We start from the raw sequence: 27,969 nt of genomic DNA, 5'->3' as shown, positions 1-27,969 counted from the left end.
CGTTTTATTTTATTGTAGATGCCGGAAGCAGTCGAGACCTTCGCATTCCAGGCTGAGATTGCTCAGCTGATGTCCCTGATCATCAACACGTTCTACTCGAACAAGGAAATTTTCCTCCGCGAGTTGATCTCGAACTCCTCGGATGCCCTGGACAAGATCCGCTATGAGTCGCTCACGGATCCCACGAAACTGGACTCTGGCAAGGAGTTGTTCATCAAGATCATTCCGAACAAGGAGGCCGGCACGCTGACCATCATTGATACCGGTATCGGCATGACGAAGGCGGATCTGGTGAACAACCTCGGTACGATTGCCAAGTCGGGAACGAAGGCGTTCATGGAGGCTCTACAGGCCGGCGCAGACATCAGCATGATTGGTCAGTTCGGTGTGGGTTTCTACTCTGCCTATCTGGTCGCGGACAAGGTAGTGGTCACGTCGAAGAACAACGATGACGAGCAGTACGTGTGGGAATCGTCTGCCGGAGGATCGTTCACGGTTCGTACGGATGCCGGCGAACCGCTTGGTCGTGGAACCAAGATCGTTCTGCACGTGAAGGAGGATCAGCTGGAGTACCTGGAGGAGAGCAAGATCAAGCAGATCGTGAACAAACATTCCCAGTTCATCGGCTATCCGATTAAGTTGCTGGTGGAGAAAGAGCGCGAGAAGGAGGTGAGTGACGATGAGGCTGAGGAGGACGAAAAGATGGACATTATGGATGCAGAGCCAAAAATAGAAGATGCTGAGGACGACAATGATAAGAAGGATAAGAAGAAGAAGACGGTCAAGGTCAAGTACACTGAGGACGAGGAGTTGAACAAAACTAAGCCAATTTGGACGCGCAATGCCGACGACATCTCGCAGGAAGAGTACGGCGAGTTCTACAAGTCGCTGACCAATGACTGGGAGGATCATCTGGCGGTGAAGCACTTCTCGGTTGAGGGCCAGCTAGACTTCCGTGCGCTCCTCTTTGTGCCCCGTCGTATGCCATTTGATCTGTTCGAGAACAAGAAGAAGAAGAACAACATCAAGCTGTACGTGCGCCGTGTGTTCATCATGGACAACTGCGAGGAGCTGATCCCGGACTATTTGAACTTCATCAAGGGTGTGGTCGACTCGGAGGATCTGCCACTGAACATTTCTCGTGAGATGCTGCAGCAGAACAAAATCCTGAAGGTGATCCGCAAGAATCTGGTGAAGAAATGTCTAGAGTTGTTCGAGGAGCTGGCTGAGGATAAGGAAACGTACAAGAAGTTCTACGATCAGTTCAGCAAGAACCTGAAGCTGGGTGTGCACGAGGATAGCCAGAACCGTCAGAAGCTGGCCGATTTGCTTCGCTTCAACACGTCGGCATCAGGAGATGAGTACTGCTCGCTGAACGACTACGTTGGTCGCATGAAGGAGAACCAGTCCCAGATCTACTTCATCACCGGCGAGACCACCGAGCAGGTGAAGAACTCGGCGTTCGTTGAGCGTGTGAAGAAACGCGGATTCGAGGTCATCTATATGACGGAGGCCATCGACGAGTACGTTATCCAGCAGCTGAAGGAGTACAAGGGCAAGCAGCTGGTGTGCGTCACGAAGGAGGGTCTTGAGCTGCCGGAGGATGAGGCCGAGAAGAAGAAGCGCGAGGAGGACAAGGCCAAGTTCGAAAACCTGTGCAAGGTGATGAAGTCGGTGCTGGAGAACAAGGTGGAGAAGGTGGTCGTCTCGAACCGACTGGTGGACTCGCCCTGCTGTATCGTTACGTCGCAGTACGGCTGGTCGGCCAACATGGAGCGCATCATGAAGGCACAGGCCCTGCGCGACTCGTCTGCCATGGGCTACATGGCGGGCAAGAAGCACCTGGAGATCAACCCGGATCACGCCATCGTCGAGACGCTGCGCCAGCGCGCCGATGCTGACAAGAACGACAAGGCTGTAAAGGATCTCGTGATTCTGCTGTTTGAGACGGCGTTGCTGTCTTCCGGTTTCTCGCTGGATGAGCCCGGAACCCATGCCTCCCGCATCTACCGCATGATCAAGCTCGGTCTTGGAATCGATGAGGATGAGCCGATGACGACGGAAGAGACCAGTGGCAGCGCTGCACCGACTACGGCCGCCGGAGACGCCCCACCGTTGGTGGACGATTCCGAGGATCTGTCGCACATGGAGGAAGTGGACTAAACGGGTAAATACCGAAGTAAGCTGCTGTTGCATGTAATTTTAATGCTGTACATTACTGCTGCATTCCTCATACCATTAGATCTCAATGTAAATGGTACGTGGAGCTAGGGGTATTTAGAAGGAACCAAATCGGATGATGATCCTTTATATCGGTTGCATCTCCAAATGCTTACAGTAGTAATTAAAAATTCCTAAGTGTTCACATATCCTATTTAAGTGAACTACTGATTCACACCATTTACTCATCGTACATTTGTTGCCATCTAGAACTATTAAGAGACAGAGTAGAACTTGTATAAACTATTGAATAAATTTGAAATTTAAATCCAAGCATGGTGTTTCATATTTGCATAGAATTTCAACTTGGAAAATGTTGAAACATTATTTTTATTGTACTTTTCACCATTGCATATAAAATATCACATACTCAGTCTAGATTTTTTATGTCTTCCAACATATACCACTTTTTAAATCTGTCAACAGCCTTTTGCCAGGCGCGAATTTGTCTCAGTTGAATGTTCCTATGCTCTGGATCGGGAGTGAACGTCTTTTCCACTCGTCGTAGGCTCACCAGCTGGCTCTTGGAGCGCCATATACCGATATTCAAACCAGCCATGAACATTGCACCCATTGCCGTTGAGTCCACCACTTCTCCTCGTTCCACCTTTACGTTGGTGAGGTTAGATAACGTTTGGCAGATGAAATCGTTTTTCGATACACCCCCGTCCACTTTGATGCTGTTAAAAGAGAATCCCGTTTCCTTCAGGGCACAGTCGTACAGCAGTGATACACGAAAGGCAAGACTTTCCAGTACGGCTCGCACCATATGTTCTTTACGAGTGGAAGGTTTGATGCCAATGAATCCACTTCCAGCACTATCATCACGAATGGGGGGCTAAAGTCGAGTGAGAAAAAAATATTAGTATTTTAAAGTATAATAACAATGAAACCATTCCAACTTACTCCTAGTCCACTGAATGCGGGTACAAAGAGAACACCATCCGAGTCAGGAACAGACATTGCCATGCCAGCACTTTCCGCCGGATCATCGAACAGTCCTACATTCATGGCCCACTCGATTATTGAACCCGAATCGTTCGATGAGCCTTCCATGAGATATGTGATATCCATGCTCGACGCATCTCGCAGTTTGTAACCGATCAAAGGATATAACCCGTGCACCGAGGCAAGGCACTTGGAGCCAGTGTTTACGTTGAGGAACGAACCTGTACCCATCGTAATCTTGACGTCACCACGATTAAAGCAACAATTACCCCACAACGATGCCGATTGATCCGATATCGAAGCTGCAATTTTGATTTTGGCCCCCAAAAGTGATTCGTGTACGTAACCAAAGTCGTAGGAATTGTCGACAACCGTTGGTAGCAGCTCTTTCTGCAAAGGAAATAATACAGTTGCTACAAACACATTCAAAGCTTAGTTGAAAATTTGAATGCAGTTATAATTACCTTAATTGAAAATAAATTCAATGCCCACCCAGCCCACTGTTGTGCAAAGGGATCGTAAAACCCTGTAGAGGTGCAATTCGTTACATCACTGATGTGATTCACCTCGCGGCTGCGATCGGTGCCTTGGCGCAAGCGGTAAAGCAACCACGAATCGATGGTACCATACAGAACGTCTCCGGTTTTAATATCATCCTGCAGCACCGTATTGTTATGAATGATCCAGGACAAACGCAATGTAACCTGTGGATTCATTAGCTTGATAACTCTTCCGGCTAGAAAACGATTGCTTCTGGTGAAAAAGTAGAGGAAACCGGCACCGAATTTCAGCAATCGTAAAGTGAGGCTATTGTTCCATTCGTTTACAAGTTGGTCGGCACGTAAATCCTTCCAGGTGATAAAGTTGTGATAAACGAGCCCGGACTTTCGATTCCAGCAGGTGAAGCTATTCCTTTGCGTCGATATAGCCAAGCAGGATAGTTGATCAAAATTCAATTTAGCATCTAAAAGCAATAAAACAAAAATAATATTATAATCGACACCGCCATGCATTTTCAAAGATTAATTGTACGAATGAAGAGTGATAGCAACATGAATAAAACGTTGAAAGTAATCCCTTCAGATTACCGATTAGATAACAACACAGTCTAAAGTCTAAAATGATATTTGTGATACGGTAAAATGTGAGACGTCTTTTTTCTTATACTAACCAGTGGTAGCATTTGCGATCGTTTGCAACACACTTGTCCATAGTTTTTCCGGGTTTATTTCAACTCTTCCTGGTGCTGGATAGAGCAATTCTACCTATATAATATAATTCAATATTTTAGAACGACAACAGTTTTATACGATGAAATGACGATAAGTGATGAATCTTACATGATCATAGGCCGTCCCAATGGGTACCGGATCTCCACTTGTCCTTGCGGCATATATGAAGCATCGAATTGTGGTAGTTCCTATATCGAGTGTAGCTATGTAGTGAGGTGTTTCTTCCATTGGGAAAGCTGGTTCGACACACGCCTTTTTCACACCGGAATGAATTCGAACAATATGATGATTTAACTGAATCCCGGGATGCTTGCATCACTCACAAATTAAATCACATTGAACCGCGACGATTCGTCCACGTTGGAAACGAACAGACGATAACGTTATGATTATGATTGGTTATGATTAACTTAAATGTGGTTCAAGCGATGAAATAACACTCCGCGAGAAGCTTTCCATATCGTTATGACTGGCTTAGCGTAGACGATCAGGTATATCACACACAGATGGATTTTCCGTCCCAGCCGATAATTGTATCAAATTTTATCAGGAGTTAGGGATTCAGAGTTGCGACTATTGCACATATACTTTGCTGGGAGTATATTGAAATCGAAAAAATATAAGTGCACTGCACAGTTACAAATTATGGACTACGAAGTGTGTTAAAAACTTTCCAATGAAGTTTTTAGACTATCGAACAGTTATTTCTTTGAGCAACTAATGGTTATCAACAAACAACATGCATGACTGTCACAGCAATCAGATGTTTATTTATTTATGTTGTTATCTTTTTCTAACTAACAACTCAACCTTATCGCTTTCCGATATTATCGAACGAATACGTTATGCAAGAAGCGTTCAAGGCATGATCACTACCAAAGGAATGGTGGTTTGCTGTGCAGGATTATGATTATCATCACCAATATTTTATTTTTATCAGGCAGATCTATTTCAGTTGTTTAAAAATCCAATGTAGATACGAATTAAAAACATACTTCAAACCAGCTTCAAGCCAGCTTTAAACCAGTGGCCAACCAGTAGTACTATAAACGGATCGAATTTGAATCATGTGTTGACTTTAGTGATGGGGAAACTGAATCCCTACAGGGATTCGAATCATTCGATTATAATCCATTCTGAGATCCGGATCTTCGAATCCGAATCCCAATCCGTCATATCATACATGCTCAAATCATTGTGAGTCGATTCAAACAGTTTAAGATCAAGTCAGAATCGAATCAAATCGAGTCCCAAACCAATCAAATCTGATTCGAGTCCTAATCGAATCAAATCTTTAGAATCCGTCAGATGGGATTCGAATCTTCTTCTTCTTGGCGTAACGACCTCTTGGTCATGCCTGCCCGTTAAGGGCTTACGAGACTTGTTTCCCTGTTGTACGTGGATAGTCAGTCCTCTCGTACAGGGGAGGGTCCGGTCTCGGTTGGGATTCGAACCGTCGCCGTCGAACCGTCGAACCGAGGTGGTGAGCCCCGGCGTGGGCCGATTTTCTAACCGGCGTAACCGCTCGGCTGTCGCGGACCCCCCGGGATTCGAATCTATAGAATCTGTCAAAAAGGATTCGAATCTTTAGAATCCGTCAAGGGATCGAATCTTCGAATCTTCCGAATTCCGATTCTGCCAACACTAGTTGACTTGACAGAACCAGAACAACAGAAAGTGTAGTAACAAATACATCGTGCTTAGTAAAATTTATGGTCATAAATAACAGACAAAATACACGTTTTGGGTTACCTTCTACGTCGCTTGATAGTTTTGTGTGACTAGGTAATGGGTGGTATCGATGCTAGTCGATGGAAACCCCGCCGTACAAAGGGAACAGTGATATACAAAACTAGGAACCAGTTTGCTTGGGCTGTCATAGCAGCCGGTACGGTGTTTTTCGCGACTTTTTAGTAGGTTGAACGAAAAGAGGCTAGGATAAGCATCTTAGAAGCTCGTTTCCCTTACCGGACCATGTTTTACTATTTTTCTCTTCTCCAGCTCCGTCGTGAGCTACATCGGTGGTGACAATCTAAAGCAACGTCTGAGGAGAGACTTTTTCGAGAAAACTGAAGAAGAGGTGGATCGAAAGAATTTGATGCGATTCAGTTTGATTGCGCCCAAACGTGGGGACACCATCCGGAAGCTGCTCGAAGAGGAAAAGGAAGATCAAGCGAGAAAGTAACTATGAGTAAACGGTTAAAGTACTCCAAATTGAGGCTCATCAAATCGGACAGTAATGTTGCTGCCCCAATGCAGCCTGCCGCAGAACAGCAGAGCGATGGAAACGACTTGAATACGGGGTAACGGCAATGCATCAACCAAGGATGGGTGATCTTTGCATTAGACTAGTCAATAAAGTATAAGTAGATGAACTGACCTGTTGTCTCTTCTTTGTTCTTTTCCCTTGTAGCGAGAATATCTTGAGAAGTTGCAAAAAGTCCAAATTCTTCACAGCCGAAAGTTGCAGCCAAGCTACGTTCATAGAAAATGATGACGAGCATTCAGATGACTCCAACAAAGAACCAGCGGTTCCAAATTTGCGAAGGAGAACACAATCAGAGGATGTTTGCTCAAGCGATGGACCAAAATTACCCAAGTTACGGAAGAAAACACTGAACGGAAACGGACTGATAAGTAACTTTCTAAACACCCAAATAGTTGAGGATGATGACTTTGAAGAGTCGCGACAAAATGCTGTTCCCCAACCAAAACAAACGAAAGTTCAACGGGCTGCAAAAAAACCGAAACAACCGCGAAAGCCGAAGAATCAATCGGATATTCGTAAAATATTTAAGAAATACAAAAGTGATTACGACGTGCTGCACGAGCTAATCAAAGATCACAGTGCGTCGGAGCAGGTCGATCCGGAACAACTGCAAATGGCGTTGGCTATGTCACGGTCGCTGGCCGATCAGGAATGCAGCTCTGGTACTTCGTCTAGTAAAGAAACACATCTAACCTCCGCAAGCTCCTCGGGTACCTTCGAAGAACGGCGAATAATTGGCATTCGTACTACTTTGGAGCAGTTCGGTTTTCGATGCAAAAATAGCTACACCGACTATGACCTTAACGTGATTTTTGGAGCAGGATGCAAGAATGTAAAGAAAATTAAGCATAAACGCGCAACAAATCTGCAGCTCAGGACAAGGGAAGAACTTCGCGATTTCATCGACAGACAAACCAGAAAAATGTTTCCAAATGAAATAACACCACCGTGCACAGATTCCAATGCTTTATTTTCCACTGAAAATGTCCAATCTTGCTTAAGCAATTTGTTTTGGATTGCGCAAACCGAACAAGCAAGCTCCCATCTGCTGGATCAGTATTATGTACCAGAGCTCATGGAAACGGATCCCGCACCTGTCGGATATCTTTTAAAGGATTGGAGCAAAATTCCTGGTCGAGAAAGTACACCTGAACGAACACTGTGTGAAACATTTATCGATGGTAAAGTAAGTTTGTGCCAAGATGTTACAGTAGCAGAAAGGACAGCGTCTCCTGATTTGTTTAATGACTTGGATAGTTCAATAGTGCACTTTAATCATTTGAAAGACAGAGAAAAAGAAGAATTAGGTGACTGTGAAGAACAAGTAATCGAGGAACAATCTTTGAAACAACGAACTGAACAAACGCGTTTCAATCAAAGCGAAGTGCAGAATATCAAAGATACGTCATCAGAAACGCAATCACCTGGAAAGGAGCACAAGGATCTTGACAAAGATCAAGTAAATAAAAGTATACCATTTGTTTGCGGACTGACTGCCCGTGAAGTGGAAGGCTGTGAGGACAACTTGAAGAATCAGGATATAATCGCAATTGAATCTGAGGATGAGAGTAGCATCGTCTTGGATATCAGTGCTGAAGTGCCTATCTTACATCGCAGTACGGAAAATATTTTTGATGAATCAGATATGGAACCTATCGTCAGCTTTGAAGTCTATTCCAGCGAAGAAGGTAATATTACTTGGAAAAAATGATTTTCCATTCTTAGTTATAAGATGCTCATAGAGACGTTTACATATTTATTTTTTCCTATTTTGGTCTAGAGAAGATTTCCTCGAAAGTGCACCAAGAGAAACCCATCTCGAAAGAAGATACACAGCAACCCAATCGAGGAGCCATCGCTTCAAAAGATCATGAACAATTCGACAATACTAATCCGACGGACCAGCCTTTAGTCAAAAGCAATAGCAAGTGTATGGAAATCGCAGAAATTCCCCAGTGTCCAGTGGTCAACGACAAGGTCGGAGTGTGTGCCGTGCAATCAAATCGTGGCGAGAAAATGCTTTCGTTTAATAGAATTGCCATTGATGCAAGACTCAGCGAAGCTTTAGAGACCGGAGCTAATAGAGTGGAAACGGTCGATCTCGTCGATTATACACCTAGTGTTGATGAAACAATCGAGAACAACGATTCGAGGCATGAGAACTCTATCGTAGACCTCCCAAAAAGTGAGACTGTTATAAACGAACCGATAGATGAAGTTCCAGTTGATGTGAGTCATCATATAGAAGAGATCAATAACGATGAAGAAGACAATTTAAATGAAACAGAACTCTATTACCATCATGAACCGCAAAAAGAGGGGCAGGTGAGGCAAGAGACAGTTATAGTACAATCTCAAGAACCACCATGTAGTAATGATGACCTTGTATGTGTCTCTTCTGATGAATTTAAAGTTGTTGAGCAACCTTCAAATTGCGCTGAAAGCACATTCGTTTATCTGGATAATTTAATAAAACAGTTTAATTTACCACCATTGAGATTGCAGAAGTCTAACACAAACAGTTTAAAGAGTTTAAGTAGAGATGAATGTTCCAAGGCAACCGTATCGTCGCAACCATTGGAAAAGGCTGTCGATAAAGACGGGCATGTAAATTTTTTTCCCTCTCCTTTTGTGATGGATGGAACTGCTAATGACCTAGAAGAAGACACAATTCCTAATTTACGAGTCGATGATGCTGAGTTGGAAGTTATTGAGCCGGATAAAGATACACAAGGCTTCTCATCGCCAATACAGTATCAGGATAATTTAAACGGTCAAAAAGAACGGTCAAATGTTATACTTTCGCCAACGGGTGAAACGGCCTGTTCGACCAAACCAGCATGCAACCAACCAAAAGCAAATCGTTTCGAGGACAAGTTTTCTGAGCTTAAGTTGATGGCGTCGCCGGCAAGATGTCCTGAGTATTTAATAGGCGTAAAACCATTTGACTTTGAAATACCATCATATGAGAATATGTCAACACCACAAATTGAGCGGGAACTATTTAAGTACGGTCTGAAAGATTTGAATCGACCAAAAGCTGTTAGGGTGCTCAACCATTTATTCGAGGCAACTCATATGCTCGTAGATGTGCAGGAAAGGATTGCAGAAGAGATAGAAAAGGAAAATAGTTCCACTATCACCAGCATGCATAGTAGAGCAAAAGTAAATAGCATATCTCCAACATCCCGTCCTATGAATCATGCCTCACAGGAATTATCTCAAAACAATCCGTTGCTTCATCCTTGTCCTTTCAAGTTGGATCTTGGTACTGATGAAGTATACCTTCCATTGAATCCACGGAAAAAGGTATGATTTTTGCTACTCCGGTTTTGTTCTTCATTTCTAACAATTTCAAACTATTAACTTTATTTTCAGATTGCTTCGGTTCCAGTTCCATTGCATATAGCGTTTTTTAATTTAGTATCTGAAAATGTAGCACTTCAGCGTAGTATTCTACTTTATCAGCCAGTTGATTTAGATGAAATCTGCAGTGTTTTGAAGGAAGTTGGATTACGGTATGAAACAAATGTGCGCATCGTTTTATGTCTGGTTGCCTGCCCATTTCAGTATAGTTAAACTAATTATTGATTGTTTTTTTACATTTCAGGATATAATTGCTTTTCTCGATAAACTATGTATAACTTTCCGCAGTACGTCTTCGGGTGTTAACCGAGTAAAATCAAATTGTAAAAAATAAAGGTTGTGGATGCGCGGGTCGTTTTATTAATTTTTTTTATTTTTATAGTTTTATTTAATTTTTTACTAGTTAGTTTCATCATGAATAAAATATAATGAATGAATGGAAATTCGGAGTTGAACTGTTCAAGTAGAAGACTTTAAACACCTGTTTTGAGGTATACCTTTTTAGTTCATTTTCCGGTAACATTATGATGATAGTGCCCCATAACATTACCCGGTGGATCGTAGTTACACACGACATATACGTTTGTACCTTTGGCTGCAATGCCAACACCGAGCTTACGGGACTTCTTCCATACCAATGCAGTGAAGTGACCAACTTGACTAAAGTTATGGGGCTGCGATGTACCAAAAGTGTAGTATTTCACTTCATTGTACCACGCGTTCACTACTTGGGAAGCGTCGACATTTGTTTTTCCGTACAGGGCATATAGGTTTTCTCCGTATTTTCCGTTGGTACGATGTTGCAAAACTTTTTTGCTCGCCAGCGTCTGCAAGGGAGTTTAATAGCAGTCAATATGCCAGTGGTTGCGGTATTCAAGTACAGGAATACTTACGTTCGCCCATTGCTGGGCATATTGACATATTTGAGGGTCTAACACCAAAGGTTCTGCAGAGTGTTTAGCTCGGAGCACATTATGAAAGTCCAGGACCTGTTGTTGGAATATTGAGTAACTGGGCGAAACATTTGCAATCAATTAATGATAAAATTAAGTTGTCTTTTCAGATGTTCAAATACCTCATTTTTAGTGTGTCACGCATGAACGATGAGTGTGGCCTAACAGTGAATTACTTTTAACCGTACCTATGTTTTGTAAACGGATGTTAGTTGAAATTTAATTAATCAGATTGAACATAAATTACTTAGTCGTTACATTCGTTTTTATAAGGCTTGGTCTCGACAGAAGACAGCTAGCGCATTGGCACGACGGAACAGAAATGAACAACTCCACACGAAGCTGCACACTTTTGGCGATAAACTGAACGAGGCTTACCCCTGACTAATGGATGTGGCATTCGCCGCCAGTTGGCAGTTTTGATTATAACGATGATTGCAACTCAAACTGCGCTCTGACGCACTCCCAATGAAATTGCCATTAAGTGGGTTCATTCCTTTGGTCAAGCGTTATCTCGAAGCCGCTCTGTTTGTGTTACTGTGGGTCCAGTTTGTTGCTGTAACTGTTCGATCTTTTAAAAAATTGCGTTTCTTGATACGGAAAATATTGCTAACAGTATATTATTATAAACGGTTGTGAAGAAGATTTCAAACCAATGTACTGTTTGATAAATTATAGATATTATTTTTCGATGAACTACATCAAGACCATTGGTTTCCTACAATAAGTTAATTCGTTGTACTTTAATAACATACAATAAATTCCCTTAACACGCTCGATTGTTTCTCTAGTTATGCTCAGTACTTTGTAGCACATGATCGTTGACCGAATAAGTGGTTGATAAGACGCAGCAGAATTGGATGGAACCGAGAAGTGTAATGAAAATTCATTTGGTATGATTCATCTGTCCTGGATTAACTGAAGTACTTCTAGGATTGAAAGAAGCATAGCAAGGTAAAGCTAGGACTCAGTTTATTAGTAATAGGTCCATGATTTTAAATACCGCTTGGAACAATAAATTTTACCACGCTGCTTCAACCTTGAAGACCCTCAAAGGTGCTTCAGATTTTTTTTAAGTGTATTTAAATGGTGCCAACAAGATATAAGATCACCATTTTAGAACTGAACGAGTCCAAAAATTATGCGTGTAATGAAAATTGTATTGTGGGTACAGAACAACCGTGCGGGTATGCCGGGTGGGAAATCAGCCTATTGGGAACCGCTTCGTTGGCGTAGGATCAAAACCTAAACGAGATCGGATCCTCCCTTCTACGAGAGTACCGATTATCCACCTAGGAAAAAGAGAAAAGCCTAGTAAATCATTAATGTGGTGGCATGACCGCAAATAGGCGTTACGCCATCGAAGAAGAAATTATACCACAGAAGGCATGTATTTATTATTGGAATAACTTACTCCACTTCCAAATAACAATCTAATCGAATGAGTAATTACGTAAATTACAGTGTTTTACAGAAACGACAAAAACAGAAACCGTTTGCTTTTGATCGTGCGTGGCTAATCCATGTATGTTTAATGCAGATAAGTAATATCAGCAGTAACAAGAACGTTAAATGATATAAGAGTGCAACGAAACATAAACTATATTTGTTGGAAAAGTTGATTGCTCATTTGCTAAGTTCATAATCAAAACAATGTTTTTGTGCTTTTAAAGTAAAAAATATATATAAAATGGAGCGAGCTGGAGTTGCTTAACCCCCGTTCAGTTCTTTGAACGAAGTTGGACGGGATGAACGGAAAGTGAAATTGGTGAAAAATGACGTTAAAAAGAGGGTTGCTCTTAGTGATTCTGTGCAATATGATGCGCTCAGGATGGACTGCAGAAGGAGAAGCTACTGCCGACATGCCAACCGTGATGGAAGCGATCGTTCACGCAATGATCGATTTTCGCAAGGAAATATTGGACAATCTACAACTGTCGCTCGAGTATCACACGGAGCAGCTGGAGGAAATCAAAGTTCATGTGGGACATGAGATACAAGAATTAGAAAACAGAATGATAAACGAAAATGAGTTAAAGTTCAAGGCACTTGAAAAAACACTTAATACGATAAACAGCGGGTCACTTTTTGGCGGTGGCTGGACGGTGTTCCAGCGGCGGATTGATGGGTCCGTCGATTTTCACCACAACTGGACAATGTACAAACAAGGATTCGGAGACCTTAGGGGCGAGCATTGGCTTGGATTGGAGCAGCTTCATATTATGACGAGATCGGGAAGACACGAGCTGTTGGTGCTGGTGGAAGATTTCGAAGGAAACGCAGCCTATGCGCTTTATGATGATTTTAAAATTGCAAGCGAGGAGGAAAAGTACAAGCTCAGCGTGGGAAAGTATTCGGGATCCGCTGGTGATTCGTTGTTTTACCATAATGAAATGGAGTTCTCTACATTTGATCAAGATAATGACGGATCCAGTTTCAACTATGCTGAAACATATGGAGCATGGTGGTTTGGACACAATTATGTATCGTATGTATACCACATGTAAAACATAGACACACATATTGTGTTCTAACTCATACAAATCGTTATTTCCTTCTTTTCTATTACAGTCATTTGAACGGGCTATATCGTCTGAACGGTGATGATAAGCAATGGGGAGTGGGTTGGAACTTATTTCGATACTCGTACTCGTTGAAATCAGCAACAATGATGTTTCGCAGTCGTGCCTCTAATTAGCTCTCAGATGTAGTAATTTCATTCAATTTCATGGTTTTGTAAACTAAATGTATTTACCGGACGAATAAAGTGAAATAAATAGTTATCGTCGAAACAATCCCTCTATATTAAAGGATACATTCTGGATCAACATTGACCTGCAAAATGGTTATTTGTACAATCCTGAATTGCAGAAATGTTGTTGTAGACAATTATGGAAAAACAGCTGAGTAAACGGAACGGAACAAAGAAACATACGGAATGGTATGGTTTTGCGTAAATTCATTTTCTAACATTTGTTAACATTTACTTGCAAAACTATTTATAACAAGGGTGTCAAATATATCAAAGCTCAGAAAAACTATTCCAAGTAAAGCTTGTTGGGTGGAAATCATAAAAAAGTGAGTAACTATAGCTCAGCTGCACATTTTCCGTTTGAGCGTGTACGAAGTGGTCGCCTAGTTATGTTTATAGTCTTATTTTCCCGCACAGTACAAAAAAGGGACCATTTTATTTGCCTCAACACGACGATGGAAGTTCGGGCCCGGAATACCGGCTAGAATATAAATTAGGTTGATTGATGGTAAATGTGTAATGATCGTTTCACCAAAGAATAAAAAAAGATACTTAATGAACATTATTTGAGAAACAACTTCTTCATCAAATTCAAATCCAGTTTGATGATGATCGTGTGACAAACACATTTATGGTTAACAAAACCTGGTAGTTTTTTGAAACAAAAGTATGATTCAAACAATATGAAACATAAGAGTGTAACAAAATATAAATACATCCTTATCGGCAGTGAACAACAAACAAGTTTTTGAGAGAAAAACTGTTAAAAATCGTAACAAAAGTAGCTCATTCTAAGAACATTATGAATTTGACGTTTTTTGTGAGCGTTGAAGTAAATGATCGCTCCAAAGGTTACGATCGTTTATTATTCGAGCGATATTTCTTCAAAATGCTACGTTCAGTTGTTTGTAGAACCTTCGACGGACTCCACGGAAACTTCTGGAGTGAAGTTTGTGAAATATGTCGATGAAAAGAGCGTTTTTGTGTGTGATTATGTACAATTTGGTGCGCTTAGGATGGACAGCAGAAAGAGAAGCTACTGCCGACATGCCAACCGTGATGGAAGCGATCATTCACGCTATGATCGATTTTCGCAAGGAAATGTTGGACAATCTTCAACTATCTCTTGAGTACCACACGGAGCAGCTGGAGCAAATCAAAGTTCATGTGGGACATGAGATACAAGAATTAGAAAACAAAATGCAAAAAGAAATTAGAAAAACACTTGACGAGATGATCAGTGAACTTGCTCCTAGTTCATGTAATCGGGTCAAATCTAACTCCACTAATACTTTTTACATTAATCCTCATGGAAACATTCTAAAGTCTTTCTTGGTGCTCTGTAACTTCGATAACAGCTTCAATCTCGGCGGTGGCTGGACGGTGTTCCAGCGACGGATTGATGGGTCCGTCGATTTTAACCGCAACTGGAAAATGTACAAGCACGGATTCGGAGACGTAAATGGAGAGCACTGGCTTGGTTTGGAGAAGCTTCATGCTATGACGAGATCGGGAAGACACGAGCTGTTGGTGCTTTTGGAAGATTTCGAAGGAAACGCAGCCTATGCGCTTTAAGATGAATTCAAGATTGCGAGCGAGGTGGAAAAGTACAAACTCACCGTGGGAAAATATTCAGGAACCGCTGGTGACTCGTTGAAAAGCCATGATGAAATGAAGTTCTCTACATTTGATCAAGATAATGATGAATCCGGAGGCAACCTTGCTAAATACTGGAAAGGATCATGGTGGTTTGGAGCCGGTTGGGACTCGTATGTATACCACATGTAAAACGTAGCCAAACATATCGTGTACCAACTCATACAAATGTGTTTTTCATTCTTTTCTATTGCAGTCATTTGAACGGGCCATATTTTCTAAACGGTGACCATAATCGATATGGAGTGAGTTGGGACACATTTCGAAAACTTTACTCGTTAAAATCAGCAACAATGATGTTTCGCAGTCTTGCCTCTAACTAGCACTCGGCTTACGTTGGCAAATCTGTAAGGTTCTTGTTTTTAATCGTTATATTCTATCAAATTTACAACGATTTTTTGATAGAATTTCTCCTTCATCAGATGTATTCTAGCTGTTAAATGCCATTGAAATTGTTACCATAATCGAGGCTTCTTTTAGTATAATCAAAATAACGTCTTTACGTTAAATGAAAGTGTCTTGCAAAATGTTTATTTCTGTTTTAAATAAATTTGGTGAGCGAATTTATGAATATAGGGAATATGATGCGTAGAAAAAATAATATTTCTGTTTGAACGACTTGAAAATTGAGGAAAGAAATATTAATCGTAGCTTCCACATAAAACCGCGAAACACATTGGAGCACAGAGAAATCTCCAGAATACTAAGTACATCCCATCACATTGAGCTAGTAAGAGTTTATGGGCTATTGCTTCATTGGAGATTATTCTATTCGAAATCGGAGCAGAACGTTGTTTAACCAAACAACTTTGAACGCTGTAAATTCATATTTTTAAATGGGCAAATATGCTGGATTCCCGAAACTTCCAACCGAAGCCAGAGATAAGTAAAACTGGAAAAATGATCGTGCTCAAATTCAAGATAAAATGCTATTTATAGCCTTTGAGCAATATTTCTCAAACTTGGCAAGTTCAGTGCTTTGTATAAGTTTGGACGGAGCAGTCTAGAGTTAAACTGCTGGCAAAACGCAAAGCACAGTTTTAAAATTGGAAGTGTACTCGGGTTTCAGTTATAACTGTAATTTTGAGAAACATGCTGTTTAAAAGTGCATTATTGTGTGTGATTATGTGCAATTTGGTGCGCTTAGGACAGCAGAAGGAGAAGCTGCAGCCGACATGCCATTTTCGGAAGGAAATATTGGACAATCTGCAATTGTCACTCGAGTACCACACGGAGCAGCTGGAGGAAATAAAACAGCATATGGAGTATAAGTTGATGAAACTTCGAGATGCGATGATTCGCAAATTAGAGCAACAGCAAAGTAAATCATCTCTTCAGACCCGAGAGTTGCTTGGGGGCAAGGAGCCAATCAAACTTTACCTGGGACATGATTCGCCCAAGAAAATGGGAAAGCACTTTATGCAATAAATCTCAGGGCGCTTTATGGCGGTGGCTGGACAGTGTTCCAGCGCCGCATAGATGGATCCGTCGATTTTTACCGCGAATGGATGATGTATAAAGCAAGCCGTAGACGTTGCGAACTTGTACGCGCGAACAATTTGACAACCTGGCATTGCCTATGTTAAGGAAAGGAAAGAAGGATATCCTCTTATATCTTCGTTTCCTTTCCTTAACATAGGCAATGCCTGGTTGTCAAATTGTTCGCGCGTACAAGTTCGCAACGTCTACGGCTTGCTTAAGCACGGATTCGGAGACATTAATGGAGAGCACTGGCTGGGTTTAGACAAGCTTCATGAGCTGACGAAGTCGGGAAGACATGAGCTGTTGGTCCTTTTAGAAGATTTCGAAGGAAACTCTACTTTTGCGTTGTATGACGAATTCAAAATTGGTAGTGAGGTGGAAAAGTACAAGCTGACCGTTGGAAACTATTCCGGAACTGCTACTGACAAATTGTCGTATCACAATGGAATGAAGTTTTCTACAAGGGATCAAGATAATGATCTTAGCGATGCTTACGCTGCGCAGAATACTACAAAGGTGCATGGTGATTCGGAAAACGCTACAACAGGTACGTTTTTTTGGGGTAAAATGTGCTCACACATATTATTTAACGCCTTACTTACGTTTTTCCGTTTCGTTTCCTACTTTACAGCAATTTGAACGGACAATATTATCAAAAAGGAAACCACCTCGTTAAAAGTGGTGTACATTGGTTTGATTTTCCACGTGCAAATTACTCGCTGAAATCAACGACAATGATGTTTCGAAACCGTACTTAAAAATAAAGTGAAAATCAATGAGAATAGTAAACGACAAACTCAAAAGTTATAAGTGTTGAATAAAAAGAATAACTGTATCAAGAATATAATCTTGATACAGTTTTATACGAAATATAGTTCTGAAGCATCTTTTATGCTTGGGTTTTTTCTTCATTATATTTTTTAATTTATATACTTTCCCGAACCTAAATTAAAACATAATTGTCAATGTAATCAAAAATAATCTTTATAATAAAAAATAAACAAAAGTATCTAAATAACCCGGTTGGTTATACAAAGCTGTTATAATTTTCACTAACCTCTCGTTGTTTGTGTTCCAGTCCCCCACACACTGGTTGTTTGAGGAAGTTTAACTTTTTAAGTACGGAGTTTGCGTTTCATCTCGACGCTCCTCCGACGCGACGGAGTTTGCGCTTTTTCCTGACTGATAATTATTTCCCATACGGCTTGCCACCTCACTGCTGCTCAATTCTAAGGTGTTTCGCAGCGTAGTTCGTATAGATTTCTCATTTGCAAAGAATCTCGATGTTAGTTCTGTATGAAACAGATTCTAATAAAATACACGAGATCTCGTTTTTTGGTATGGCCATTGTGAATTGCATTTTTAGAAAATATTTATTGGCTTCATCATTCTTACGTGATGATTCGCTAACATCTTCGGAACAAAAAATCGTCAGTGATACAAAACTATTCTTGACGTCATTTCTGGAAAACGCACCAAAAAGTTGAGCACACACAGATGCACACAGGTTTTTCCTTTCGCATTCCCTGTATTAACAAACAACTGGAAAAAGTTTTAAAACACAAAAAAATCGATGAGATAAAATAAAAAATGGAAAGCAAAAATGGAAGGCTTTGTTATGATCTTTTGATGCTCGTTAAAAATATTAAATGCACACAATATTGATTTGATTTGAATTTGATACCATAATGGGTAAAATTAATTAGAAACATTAAAACAACTTAGTAATTGAATATAGTAGTAGCTGCTTCAGTTAGGGTTCAGCATCGAATTTCGAATGAATTTATTGTGAAAAGGCATCCTGTGATAAAACATTTGAATCCATCTGTGCACCGCAATAACATAATAAAGCGAGTGACAGGTTTTTGGCATCAATCGAACGTAAACTATCATATTGCCCGGAAAAAGGAGCACAGCATATAAAACGGTGGTGATAAAATATGGTTGAGAAGCAGCATCAAGGAACTGCGGACCTGTGCAGAGTGTGCACGTTTACTACAATGAATGTGTAGAAAATCACATAACCGCCACGTGCTTATGTGTTATCGATGGTGTTGGTGTGCGGGTTTGCTGGTGTTCGTACGTCCGCACACAGTTGCTTTTTACATTAGTTAGTACGTGAGCAAAACATGAGCTCGGCGAAAGCGGAGGGTAAATGTGCAAACATAGCCAAGTGCATAGCGAGCGAACCATTTGCTTTGTATACAATTCAGTGCATATCATTGAACCTTGATCAATATTATTGCTTTTCAAGTGTTGCAGCAGAAATCTTGCCCTGTTGACAGGCTCACAGTTTGCAATAAACAAGGGAAAGCGAACTAATTTTTACAAACCACCAAGCGTCCGCTTCGACCGGCTGACAGGTTTATGGAAGGCAACGTGGAACGCTATTCCACAGAAATCGCTATCAGTTTCTAACTGTACTAACTTGTAATGTGGAACAAATAACGCTTGCTGGTGATTTTCGGAGAAAAAATATTTAAAAAAAGATACTAAAAACGAGATAAGAAATGTAGTAGATGCCGCAGTTGCAGCATGTGTCGGCATCTCCAGGGAAGTAGAATGCGTAACCTTGATCTTCTCCGGTGAACGTGTTTTTCTCGTCAAATTCTCGGCACAAGAGAAAACGCGAGAGAACGCGAGATTCCGCCGGAACTCGATTCCACCATGTGGGGGGAGGGTGAACCGTAGTAAATAACGCCGCGAGACATTCAGTACCCTTTGAGCATTCGGCCATTTCGGTAACGCGGGTGACGCTGCCGAGCTCCAGTCGTTTGATAAGTTGGTTTTTCCTTTCCGTTCGTCTGTGTACCCTACCGGGAAAAGATTACTTATTCATGATTCACAGAATTTGTGTAATATAGTTCGCATATTCTCAGCCGTGGGTGCATGTTATATGTTTTAGTGTTTTTTAATTTTTTTTTTCTGTCCACGTGATTTTATGTTGTGTGATGGGTTAAGTGATTTTCCCCCAATTTACTGGTTCTCAAAAAACAGCAACCATTTCGAGTTTGGGCGTTGTGATATGGAGTGGGGTGCGCAGAATACAAGAGGCTAGCTACCGATATTTAAAACATCAACTAATGATGAGCTCCCGTCGATTTTCCAGTGTTTTTGGTTTTTTTTCATTCTGCTCACACCCGGTGTAATTTAGTATGGTGGATCGATTGGTGATTCAGTTCCTGGACGAGTTTAAGGGCGCGAGAAGAGAAAACCCACTAACCATTAGTAAGATATACCGCCCACCGGCAGGGGTAAAAGGCTCTAGGCCCAGGTCTAGCATAAAGTTCAAGGTTGTTTTCCCTCCGATTTACAGTGTAATTGCGGCACAACCGCATCGCGGCACAATACATAGACTCCCTGTTATGTAGTTTCCATATTTAAAGATAATTAAAATGATGTTTCACCGCGGCTACGAAGCTGAAACCGTGCGGTAGCGACGGTTTTAGGTTTTATTTGAATAATCGCTCTCGGTTTGTATTTAACGACTCATTGTACGCAAATCCATCTATGGAGCCAAAACCACGGCGATTGACCGCGACCATGGGGGTGGTAGCGTCGCTTCGGTTTAAAGAATGGACGGTATTTGTTAAAAGCATGTCGTTCGCTAAACGTTGACAACAATTGATCCACCAATTTACAATTCGTTTCGCGTTCCCGACTGATACCGGCGAGGTCGTTGCAAACTGCTGCACACGCAATCACACGCGTATGGTTTGCTTGCCCGGAAGTTGGTCGGGGTCTGCGCGGAAATAGACAGGTTAGCGGAAACCCCTAAATAGCTCCTCCCGAAAGCATTTCGATACGTGGCTGGTTTCAATAGGAAAGGGACATTTGTTCCGGTTGACGATGTTTTTTTTAAATTAACGAAAAAAATATGTGTCAGTTTTTCCAGAAGACTAGTTTTTTGTCAGTGTAGTCTCTTTTTAGTAACATAACTTTTAAACTCATTTTTATTTTATTTAATTGGTAATCTTTTCTGCCGTTGTCCACATCCAGATACTTCAGACTTATTGATCGAGTGAAGCAAATATTTTTACATTACTAATAATGTAAAAAAATGGAAAATAACATCCCTGTGTTCTGTTAGATAAAAATCGAGACTTTTGTCATAATATTCCGCACGTAAAAGTACACTGCTTTTATCAAATGACCTTGGCAAACACGGTCCTCCCCGATGCACTAAAGCACTGCAACGGCTTTTACGGCTGGTACTGCACGGTCATTAGCGTAGCCGTTAGTGATCGTGGCACTTGATCTTATTGTTGTCTGGAAATGATTTGCCACATCAGTCGGGCCACAGATGATTACGTACGCTGCTATCAATTTAGTTGGGATCGCAAGCGAAACCTGTTGGTTGCACTCATCTTTCGCGCCGACGTGGCGCGGGAGCTAAACGCCACAAAACTAGTTGTTAACAACACGTGCTTAGAATAACAGGTCACGAAGCAGGCGGTGTCATGCGCGCGGTGGTGTTTTAAGAACTTTGTGTGCTGCAATAAACGAAATTGTGGTGACTTTTTTCGATAAATACATTCCGTTTCATTTCCGTTCAGCGCTAGAACACCGCGGACATAAATGCGGCGATGAGAAGGTGCCTGCGGTGGAGTTAAATTGTGTATGGAAGTAACACATCGTTGATATCTTAAAACGGTCGGCAATGGGAGGAAAAGTGTTGGTGGCAAACGAATAAAAATACACAACGCTCCGTAAACACCGTACACGGGGGATAGCGAGTCGTAGCCGTTACTTCTCGGCAGGCCAGCGGACGCGATCGGAATCTTCACCGGCACCATGGAGGTTTGCTGCTTGAAAATGGCTTCCAGATGCAGGTAAATATGGTGTTTACACACAGTACTCATAAAGTAAGCGTGAGAACAAATATTAGAAAACAAACGAGACGCTTCAATAAGGGTTGTTTCTCATTTCCGTGAAAATTCGCTGTCATTAGATGCCGTGTGTTGATTATGGGTTTCAAACAGAACTTCAGGCTGTAGAATTAATGATCCTTTAATTTACTTGTAAACCCATTTGTATGTCAATACTATTGGTAACATGTATCATGTAAAAATGAAAACAGGCAGTTGAATTAATGTGGTGTCAAATAGTGGCAAATTGGCTAGTATTATACATTGTACCATTTTTGCACCATTTTGTGCCAAAGTATTAAACACTGTCTTTAGTCTAACAATTAAATGGTGTTTGTTCTGCTCAGGACTAAGATTCAATTTGAACGTTTTTGCCTATTCAAAAGACATTACAATTTAAAATACATTCATTCTAAGCTACCAATCGTGTTGGAAACGTGTATGAATGAGTAAATAAAGCTGGTTGCAATTTGCACAAATGGTCTTTACTGCCGAAGAGGATCGAGTTATTGCGCTGGGATGGGCTGGGAAAAAACACATCGTCATATAGGTCGTGAATATTGCACAATGGCACCGTTTTGTGACGCTGGTGTGTGATTAGATCTGCGGCATGTGCTACGCATTAACGAGTGGCTGCATGTGTGACTTTTTGCGGACATGGCACAGTGCACCATGTTCCTCGGACTGGTAGCAAGCAAAAAAAAAAAAAATATCGTCCATTTCCTCCATATCGGCAGCAAGCGACGCGTTTTCAATAGACTATTTGTTAGTTTTTTTACTCCCTTCTTCACCTTAGGCTCACCCCTAAAAGATCATTCTAATACTACCTACTCCTACTCGTTTCCGCATCTCACTCGGGCATAAGCTTATCGTTGATGGACTGCTGAAGAGGAACGAACCCGTATCGAACAATTTATCACACCGCAATTAGTGTGGTTTACGGCGGCGTTTGGTTGATCAAATGCTGGGAACGACGATAGTGGGTTACACTAATTCCACAATTAGATCAGCGGGGCCATTGGGAACTGAGTCAATGAAACGATGTCGCCACTGTCGTAGACGATCAGCCACGTTTTCGTCTGAAAGGCTTGATTGACATGGAACAATAACAATATTGAAGTGAATAAAAGTTTCAAAATTCATGTTTCTGGGTTAAGAGATATAATTAGTCATTCCTCGGTTCATTGGAGGAAGTTGCCAATAAATAACTAGTATTAATGGGTGCAATTCAAGTTATGGTTTGTTGCAAAGTTATTAACTGGCTCTAATTATATTTCTCTTCTAAAGACGTTTATTTTAAGTATACTTGCTTACGTAAGTTTTGTCTTGTCTTGAGTATTTGTTTATCCGGCGTTGTTTACCTTATGATATCATTTACGCACCCTAATCACTTCAGCCCATCATGCCTTCTCTACCTTTCTTGACAAGAGAAAATGGTTTTAAAAGATAGGTCGGTGGGTCGATACCATTTTAATAAAAAGTATTTTTTTAAACTTATTCAACACCAAACATATTTACGTACTAGAAATGTTACAATAAACCTTTAAATATTATGGATGCTGGAATGATCTCGATGAGCATCTTGTTTCTTTACACGATTTCGTTAAATTTCTATCCAAAAGGATGCAATTTTGTTTGCTTGTCGACCTTTATTCAACTTATCTTATCAAAAGTTGTACCTTTAATGTTTGATATCGTTCATTTTCGGTGCTTGTTCGTGCGAGTACATTGGAGGTTGTTGTTGATAAGAATGCTCGCATTACTCTTGCGATAAAAGTGACTTTGCGTCCAAAATAATGGTGGGCGAATAAATGAGTCATGTAGGAGTGAATTTTGGAAACCTTTGGAACCGTTCTTCGAAGCTGTGGAATTCGTTCGTTTTTTTGTTAAATACGGGGGTTATTTAATTTTAGTGTGTTTAACAAAAGTAACAAATTTAAGGAAACATACACTTCGATGCATGCATGCTGTGAAAAGGGAGATTAGTGAAAATAGTGTTATATTTATTTTTCCAATTTAATTCAACTCAAGACGTTCACCCTTGAAATACTAAAACAAAATGAATAGATAATCAAATCGTACCGTTGGCATCTATGTGGCCAACATATTGGATTTGAGTACCGAAGTTGTCCCATGGTCAGCCGTATTAATATGGACCTGGTCGTTTCCTTCGCAATACGTTTCTTGTTTCGAATGTCGCTGTGCAAAAATCGTTTGGCACGTGAATATGCTCTCCACCGGACGGCGAACTTGAGCAAACATACCATAACATTTTCACACCATATCCATAAGAAATAGGTAAGCCCGCTCGCCAGCGATTGCAAGCCACGCCTAATTGAGAATTATTTATTGCAGCCACTATTTATGATGTTTCAATTATAGTGCTGCTTCAATTATCAGATTAATTAGTGACGAAACGTTACTCCAGTCGGGGCGTCGGTATGGCCAATGTGTCGCGAGTAAGGTGCAGACCAAAAGCCACCAGATCAAGCTGGTACTGGTTGGGGCGATTTTTCCTTTCCTTCGCCAAACTGGAGTGGAAAGTCTCACGATCAGCATCATTACGATTTATGGGTGCTTTGGAATGTCAACCTGATAAACATAAACGGACCCGTCGGTAGCGGAGGTTGAAGTTCGTCATTTGTAACGTCGTCGGTCGGGCTAATGCAAGTCGGCCCCAGTCGATGACCAAGTCGATGTTCATTTCAGTTTGTGGCGGTCTGTGAAAAAGTTTAAGAAATGTTCTTTCAACTCGTGTTTGTTGTTTGTTTTGATGAAACTGGCAGATGTAACAACATTTCGGCTTCGACGATGAGAGCATTTATTTGCTGTTAATTGTAGGCGAATTTGTAAATTACAAAGTAAAACAAAAGATGAAGTCACGCAGAACTGGTTTGTGTGTGTGTGGAATTCGGTAAGCAAACATGTTACGTACCACACGCTAAAGTGAGTCGAGTGCTTTGGTGAACGAAATCTTTTTTTTACATTTACAATATAAGCAAGCGATTCGTTTGATTATCTTCGTAAAATTATGTGGGCCATTTGCAGATTTAAAAAAAAATTATTTAAGTTGTTAATCCAGCTTTTCAGTGAAGAAAGCAAATTAAAAATAATGATCTGTAGGTTTCCATGTTCATCTTATGTTGTTGTTAAATATGCTTAGAGTATTATTTAAGGGCATTTTCTGTGCATCTTCCACCAATTTACCAAAAGTAAAACGTGAAACTTCTCTCAATGGCTTTAAACTGCTTTCATTACACTTTTTAGACCTGTGAGGCCCACCAAGGACATAACGCAGCTTTCGTCGGCAGGATCTTCGCACGACTGTGGAGCCCTTTCCCGGGTCGTAATGGTCAGAAAAACGGACCAGCGTGTCATCAACCACAAGGGTAGCAAAAAGGTAGGACTTGGCACACATTAAGTGGCACGTACTTATTTTAAGTTTTTTAAGGTTCACGCTTCGCATAAAAATCAGTTGTACTATCAACTTGTCACTTGTCACAAGTAAATCCAGATAAGGATCGTCTAAGCCGCTCAAGTATATCGTAGATAATATTCTAATTTCTCTCCTATCCATTCAGGATCCACTGTGCGAGGTGATTACCATGGAGACGATACAGACGTACAAAGGCCACAAACCGGATCGAACCGTTGTGTTTAAGGAGAAGTTCGATCTTACCGACAACGACATGTGTCGATCGCAATCGACGGGAAAACTGTCGGCCGGGTCGCCGAGGCTGTCGATTTCCCCACTACGAACGATTCTCACAACAAGCGCCGAGCTCGAGCGAACACGTGGAGCAGCGGCGTGCGACCGGAACAATAATAACACGGCACCAGCGGCGTCCCACAGTGCGGTCCAATCGTTGGCCAGCTCCAAAACGGTTGCAAAACAGTCGTCCATTTCAAGGAGCACGGTCTCCATCGGCACTTCAACCCCGCAGCGACCGAAGTCGCTGGACCGAACCAAAGACTTGCAGAACCATTTGAAGAGTCCCTCGATAGGCAGTCTGCGGTCCTACGGAACGCAGTCGTACCGGCGCGGTTCGGCCTCCATGTACACCGAGTTCGAGCGGGACTGTCTGAAGGCGCACAATCAGTACCGGACGCGACACGGGGTGCCACCGCTCAAGCTCTGCAAGCGCCTTTGCCGGTACGCCGAGGAATGGGCAAAGGTGATAGCGGCCCGGGGTGTGCTGGTCCATCGGAGTAACTCGCAGTACGGCGAGAACATCTTCTGCTCGTGGAGCTCGTCAAACACGGTCAGCGTCAGCGTCACCGGCCAGGAACCGGTTGAGAACTGGTACAGCGAGATCGATTTGCATGTTTTCGGTAAGGAACCGGCTACGCTCAAGACGGGACACTTTACGCAGGTCGTGTGGAAGGACAGCCGGGAGCTTGGGGTGGGAGTGGCCAGAAATCGGTGAGTCACGTCTGATAAACCTTTGACATGCTCATCAAAAAGCTATTTCTATTCCACCGATCGAACGTTTCAGCTCGGGGCAGGTGTTTGTAGTGGCGAATTATGATCCCCCGGGGAACTACATTGGAAGCTTCGCGAAGAATGTGCCACCGTTGGGAGGCTTTGAGGTGCCTAAGATTATCGTTGACAAAGCTTCCGCGGCCATGCAGGGTACCAAAAAGACGGAGACGGACTCGATAATGGATAGTAAAACTTCGAAGACGTCTGCACAACAGCGCTCGAGAGAAAACCGGAACGGAAATGAAGGCGAAGCCGGTATTAAGCTGGAGAAACACGTCCGTATCGTGGACGAGAATGATCCGGATGAATTTAATGAATTTTGCGTGGCAGTTTTGAAGCACCACAACGAGTTCCGACGGAAGCATGGTGCACCGAATTTGATGTATGTATGGCAGATCGGAGGAAAAGACCAGCAGTCCGCATGATCGTATCAATTTATCCCCTTCTAGATTACACAAGGAGCTCGTGAACGACGCACAGCAATGGGCCGACATATTAGCCAGGGATGATCGGTTCACCTATCGGCAGAACTCCAAGTACGGCGAGAATCTCTACTGCCTGTGGTCGTCGGATCGGAATGCCCTGCCGAACGCCAGGGAAGTCTGCCGCTCGTGGTACGAGGAGGCCAAGCAGTTCACGTTCAACGTGGAGCCCCGCACGGCCGTCAAGGGTGGCCAGTTCACGCAGATGGTGTGGAAGGGCACGAAGGAGCTGGGCGTGGGCATTAGCAAAACGCGCAGTGGGAAAGTTATTGTCGTATGCACGTACTACCCGCGAGGGAATGTGCTCGGCCAGTTTCTGGCCAATGTGTGCAAGGCACGTTAGTGTAGTTTTTCGCACGGCGGCCATAGAATCCGCAGTCACAATGAGAACACAAAGTACCTAAGCTGTAAAGATAATCAGGAAATTATGGAAGCCTTAATAGCAAGAAGAGCCATCAAATCATGTGTTGCATTCAAATATTCATAAATCGGATATACTATACAAAAATACTACATCTCGAAAAACAAGAAACAAACATAATGAAATAAATATTTTCAATAACACTTAATTGCTTGTAAATAAGCAAGACAAAGGCCATGGTTGTTTGCCATTACAGGAAGTTACCAGTTATCAACGCTTTATATCGAATATATGCTTTTTTACATAAATCAATCGACATAAGCATTGCTTAGAATTCACGTTTTTGAATGGCACATGTATACATTCACAAAATAAAAGTACTTTTCAAGATAACTTAACCTTCATATTGAAAACAATAATTGGAAAAAAATCACATCAACAACATTCAAAGAGGCTTCAAACGGTCTACAAATATTGTATCTCACCATGTTACAAGAAGTTTTAAGAAAAAATAAATCTTGTATTAAACATATTATAGTATCTAACGCGAAACGAGTGATTCGTAGCTCGCCTTCGATGGCTGTAAAAAAAAAAAAACACACAAACATGGTTGAAAACTTAATTTTATGCTAGATGAAAATGCACAAAAAAAGTACTTTTAAATGTACCGCAAAATGGTGTACATCTTAAAATTCTTACCGAAACTGTATCCGTCACGTGCTGCTTTTTGACATGCGAATAATATCTTAAACAACCAGCACCTTAAACATGAGACTGTTAATCACAATGCAATCAAGTTCTTTCGTACAGTTTGCGTACCCATTATCGCAATTTTGAAAGTTATTCAAACTTAAACATAATAAATGACTTAAAAACTAGCCTTTTTGTTCACTTGTT

At 41.6% G+C, this 27,969-nt stretch overlaps 6 protein-coding genes across 6 annotated transcripts; 4 read left to right on the top strand and 2 right to left on the bottom strand.

The window, feature by feature from the left end:
* Positions 1-18: 18 nt before the first annotated feature.
* Positions 19-2,465, top strand: LOC131266481 (heat shock protein 83-like). The gene has a single exon (XM_058269027.1). It carries the CDS (start codon positions 19-21, stop codon positions 2,161-2,163), a length of 2,145 nt encoding a protein of 714 aa, XP_058125010.1. The 3' UTR covers positions 2,164-2,465.
* A 44-nt stretch (positions 2,466-2,509) lies between these two features.
* Positions 2,510-4,774, bottom strand: LOC131266484 (putative glycerol kinase 5). The gene is made up of 5 exons (XM_058269030.1): positions 4,509-4,774; positions 4,340-4,433; positions 3,633-4,132; positions 3,127-3,558; positions 2,510-3,058 (listed from the first exon to the last, which is right to left on the bottom strand). Exons 1-5 carry the CDS (start codon positions 4,626-4,628, stop codon positions 2,591-2,593), a joined length of 1,614 nt encoding a protein of 537 aa, XP_058125013.1. The 5' UTR covers positions 4,629-4,774; the 3' UTR covers positions 2,510-2,590.
* Positions 4,775-6,083: 1,309 nt separating this feature from the next.
* Positions 6,084-6,585, top strand: LOC131263639 (uncharacterized). The gene is made up of 2 exons (XM_058265869.1): positions 6,084-6,313; positions 6,402-6,585. Exons 1-2 carry the CDS (start codon positions 6,189-6,191, stop codon positions 6,583-6,585), a joined length of 309 nt encoding a protein of 102 aa, XP_058121852.1. The 5' UTR covers positions 6,084-6,188.
* On the top strand, positions 6,570-10,383 carry LOC131263628 (structure-specific endonuclease subunit SLX4). Its single transcript, XM_058265858.1, has 5 exons — positions 6,570-6,703; positions 6,814-8,357; positions 8,450-9,978; positions 10,048-10,200; positions 10,280-10,383. Exons 1-5 carry the CDS (start codon positions 6,588-6,590, stop codon positions 10,367-10,369), a joined length of 3,432 nt encoding a protein of 1,143 aa, XP_058121841.1. The 5' UTR covers positions 6,570-6,587; the 3' UTR covers positions 10,370-10,383.
* Positions 10,384-10,438: 55 nt separating this feature from the next.
* LOC131263638 (Golgi-associated plant pathogenesis-related protein 1-like) lies at positions 10,439-11,220 on the bottom strand. Its single transcript, XM_058265868.1, has 3 exons — positions 11,111-11,220; positions 10,929-11,046; positions 10,439-10,862 (listed from the first exon to the last, which is right to left on the bottom strand). The coding sequence occupies exons 1-3, from the start codon at positions 11,131-11,133 to the stop codon at positions 10,542-10,544; spliced, it is 462 nt and encodes a 153-aa protein (XP_058121851.1). The 5' UTR covers positions 11,134-11,220; the 3' UTR covers positions 10,439-10,541.
* Positions 11,221-21,570: 10,350 nt separating this feature from the next.
* LOC131263629 (uncharacterized) lies at positions 21,571-27,923 on the top strand. The gene is made up of 6 exons (XM_058265859.1): positions 21,571-21,710; positions 25,014-25,146; positions 25,328-25,615; positions 25,691-26,169; positions 26,243-26,611; positions 26,679-27,923. The coding sequence occupies exons 1-6, from the start codon at positions 21,673-21,675 to the stop codon at positions 27,052-27,054; spliced, it is 1,683 nt and encodes a 560-aa protein (XP_058121842.1). The 5' UTR covers positions 21,571-21,672; the 3' UTR covers positions 27,055-27,923.
* The last annotated feature ends 46 nt before the right edge of the window (positions 27,924-27,969 follow it).

The sequence above is a fragment of the Anopheles coustani genome, chromosome 2, assembly GCF_943734705.1.
Source record: "Anopheles coustani chromosome 2, idAnoCousDA_361_x.2, whole genome shotgun sequence".
Taxonomy (NCBI): Eukaryota; Metazoa; Arthropoda; class Insecta; order Diptera; family Culicidae; genus Anopheles; species Anopheles coustani.
The sequence above is the reverse complement of the archived record's forward strand: the minus strand, read 5'-3'. Positions and strand labels throughout refer to the sequence as shown.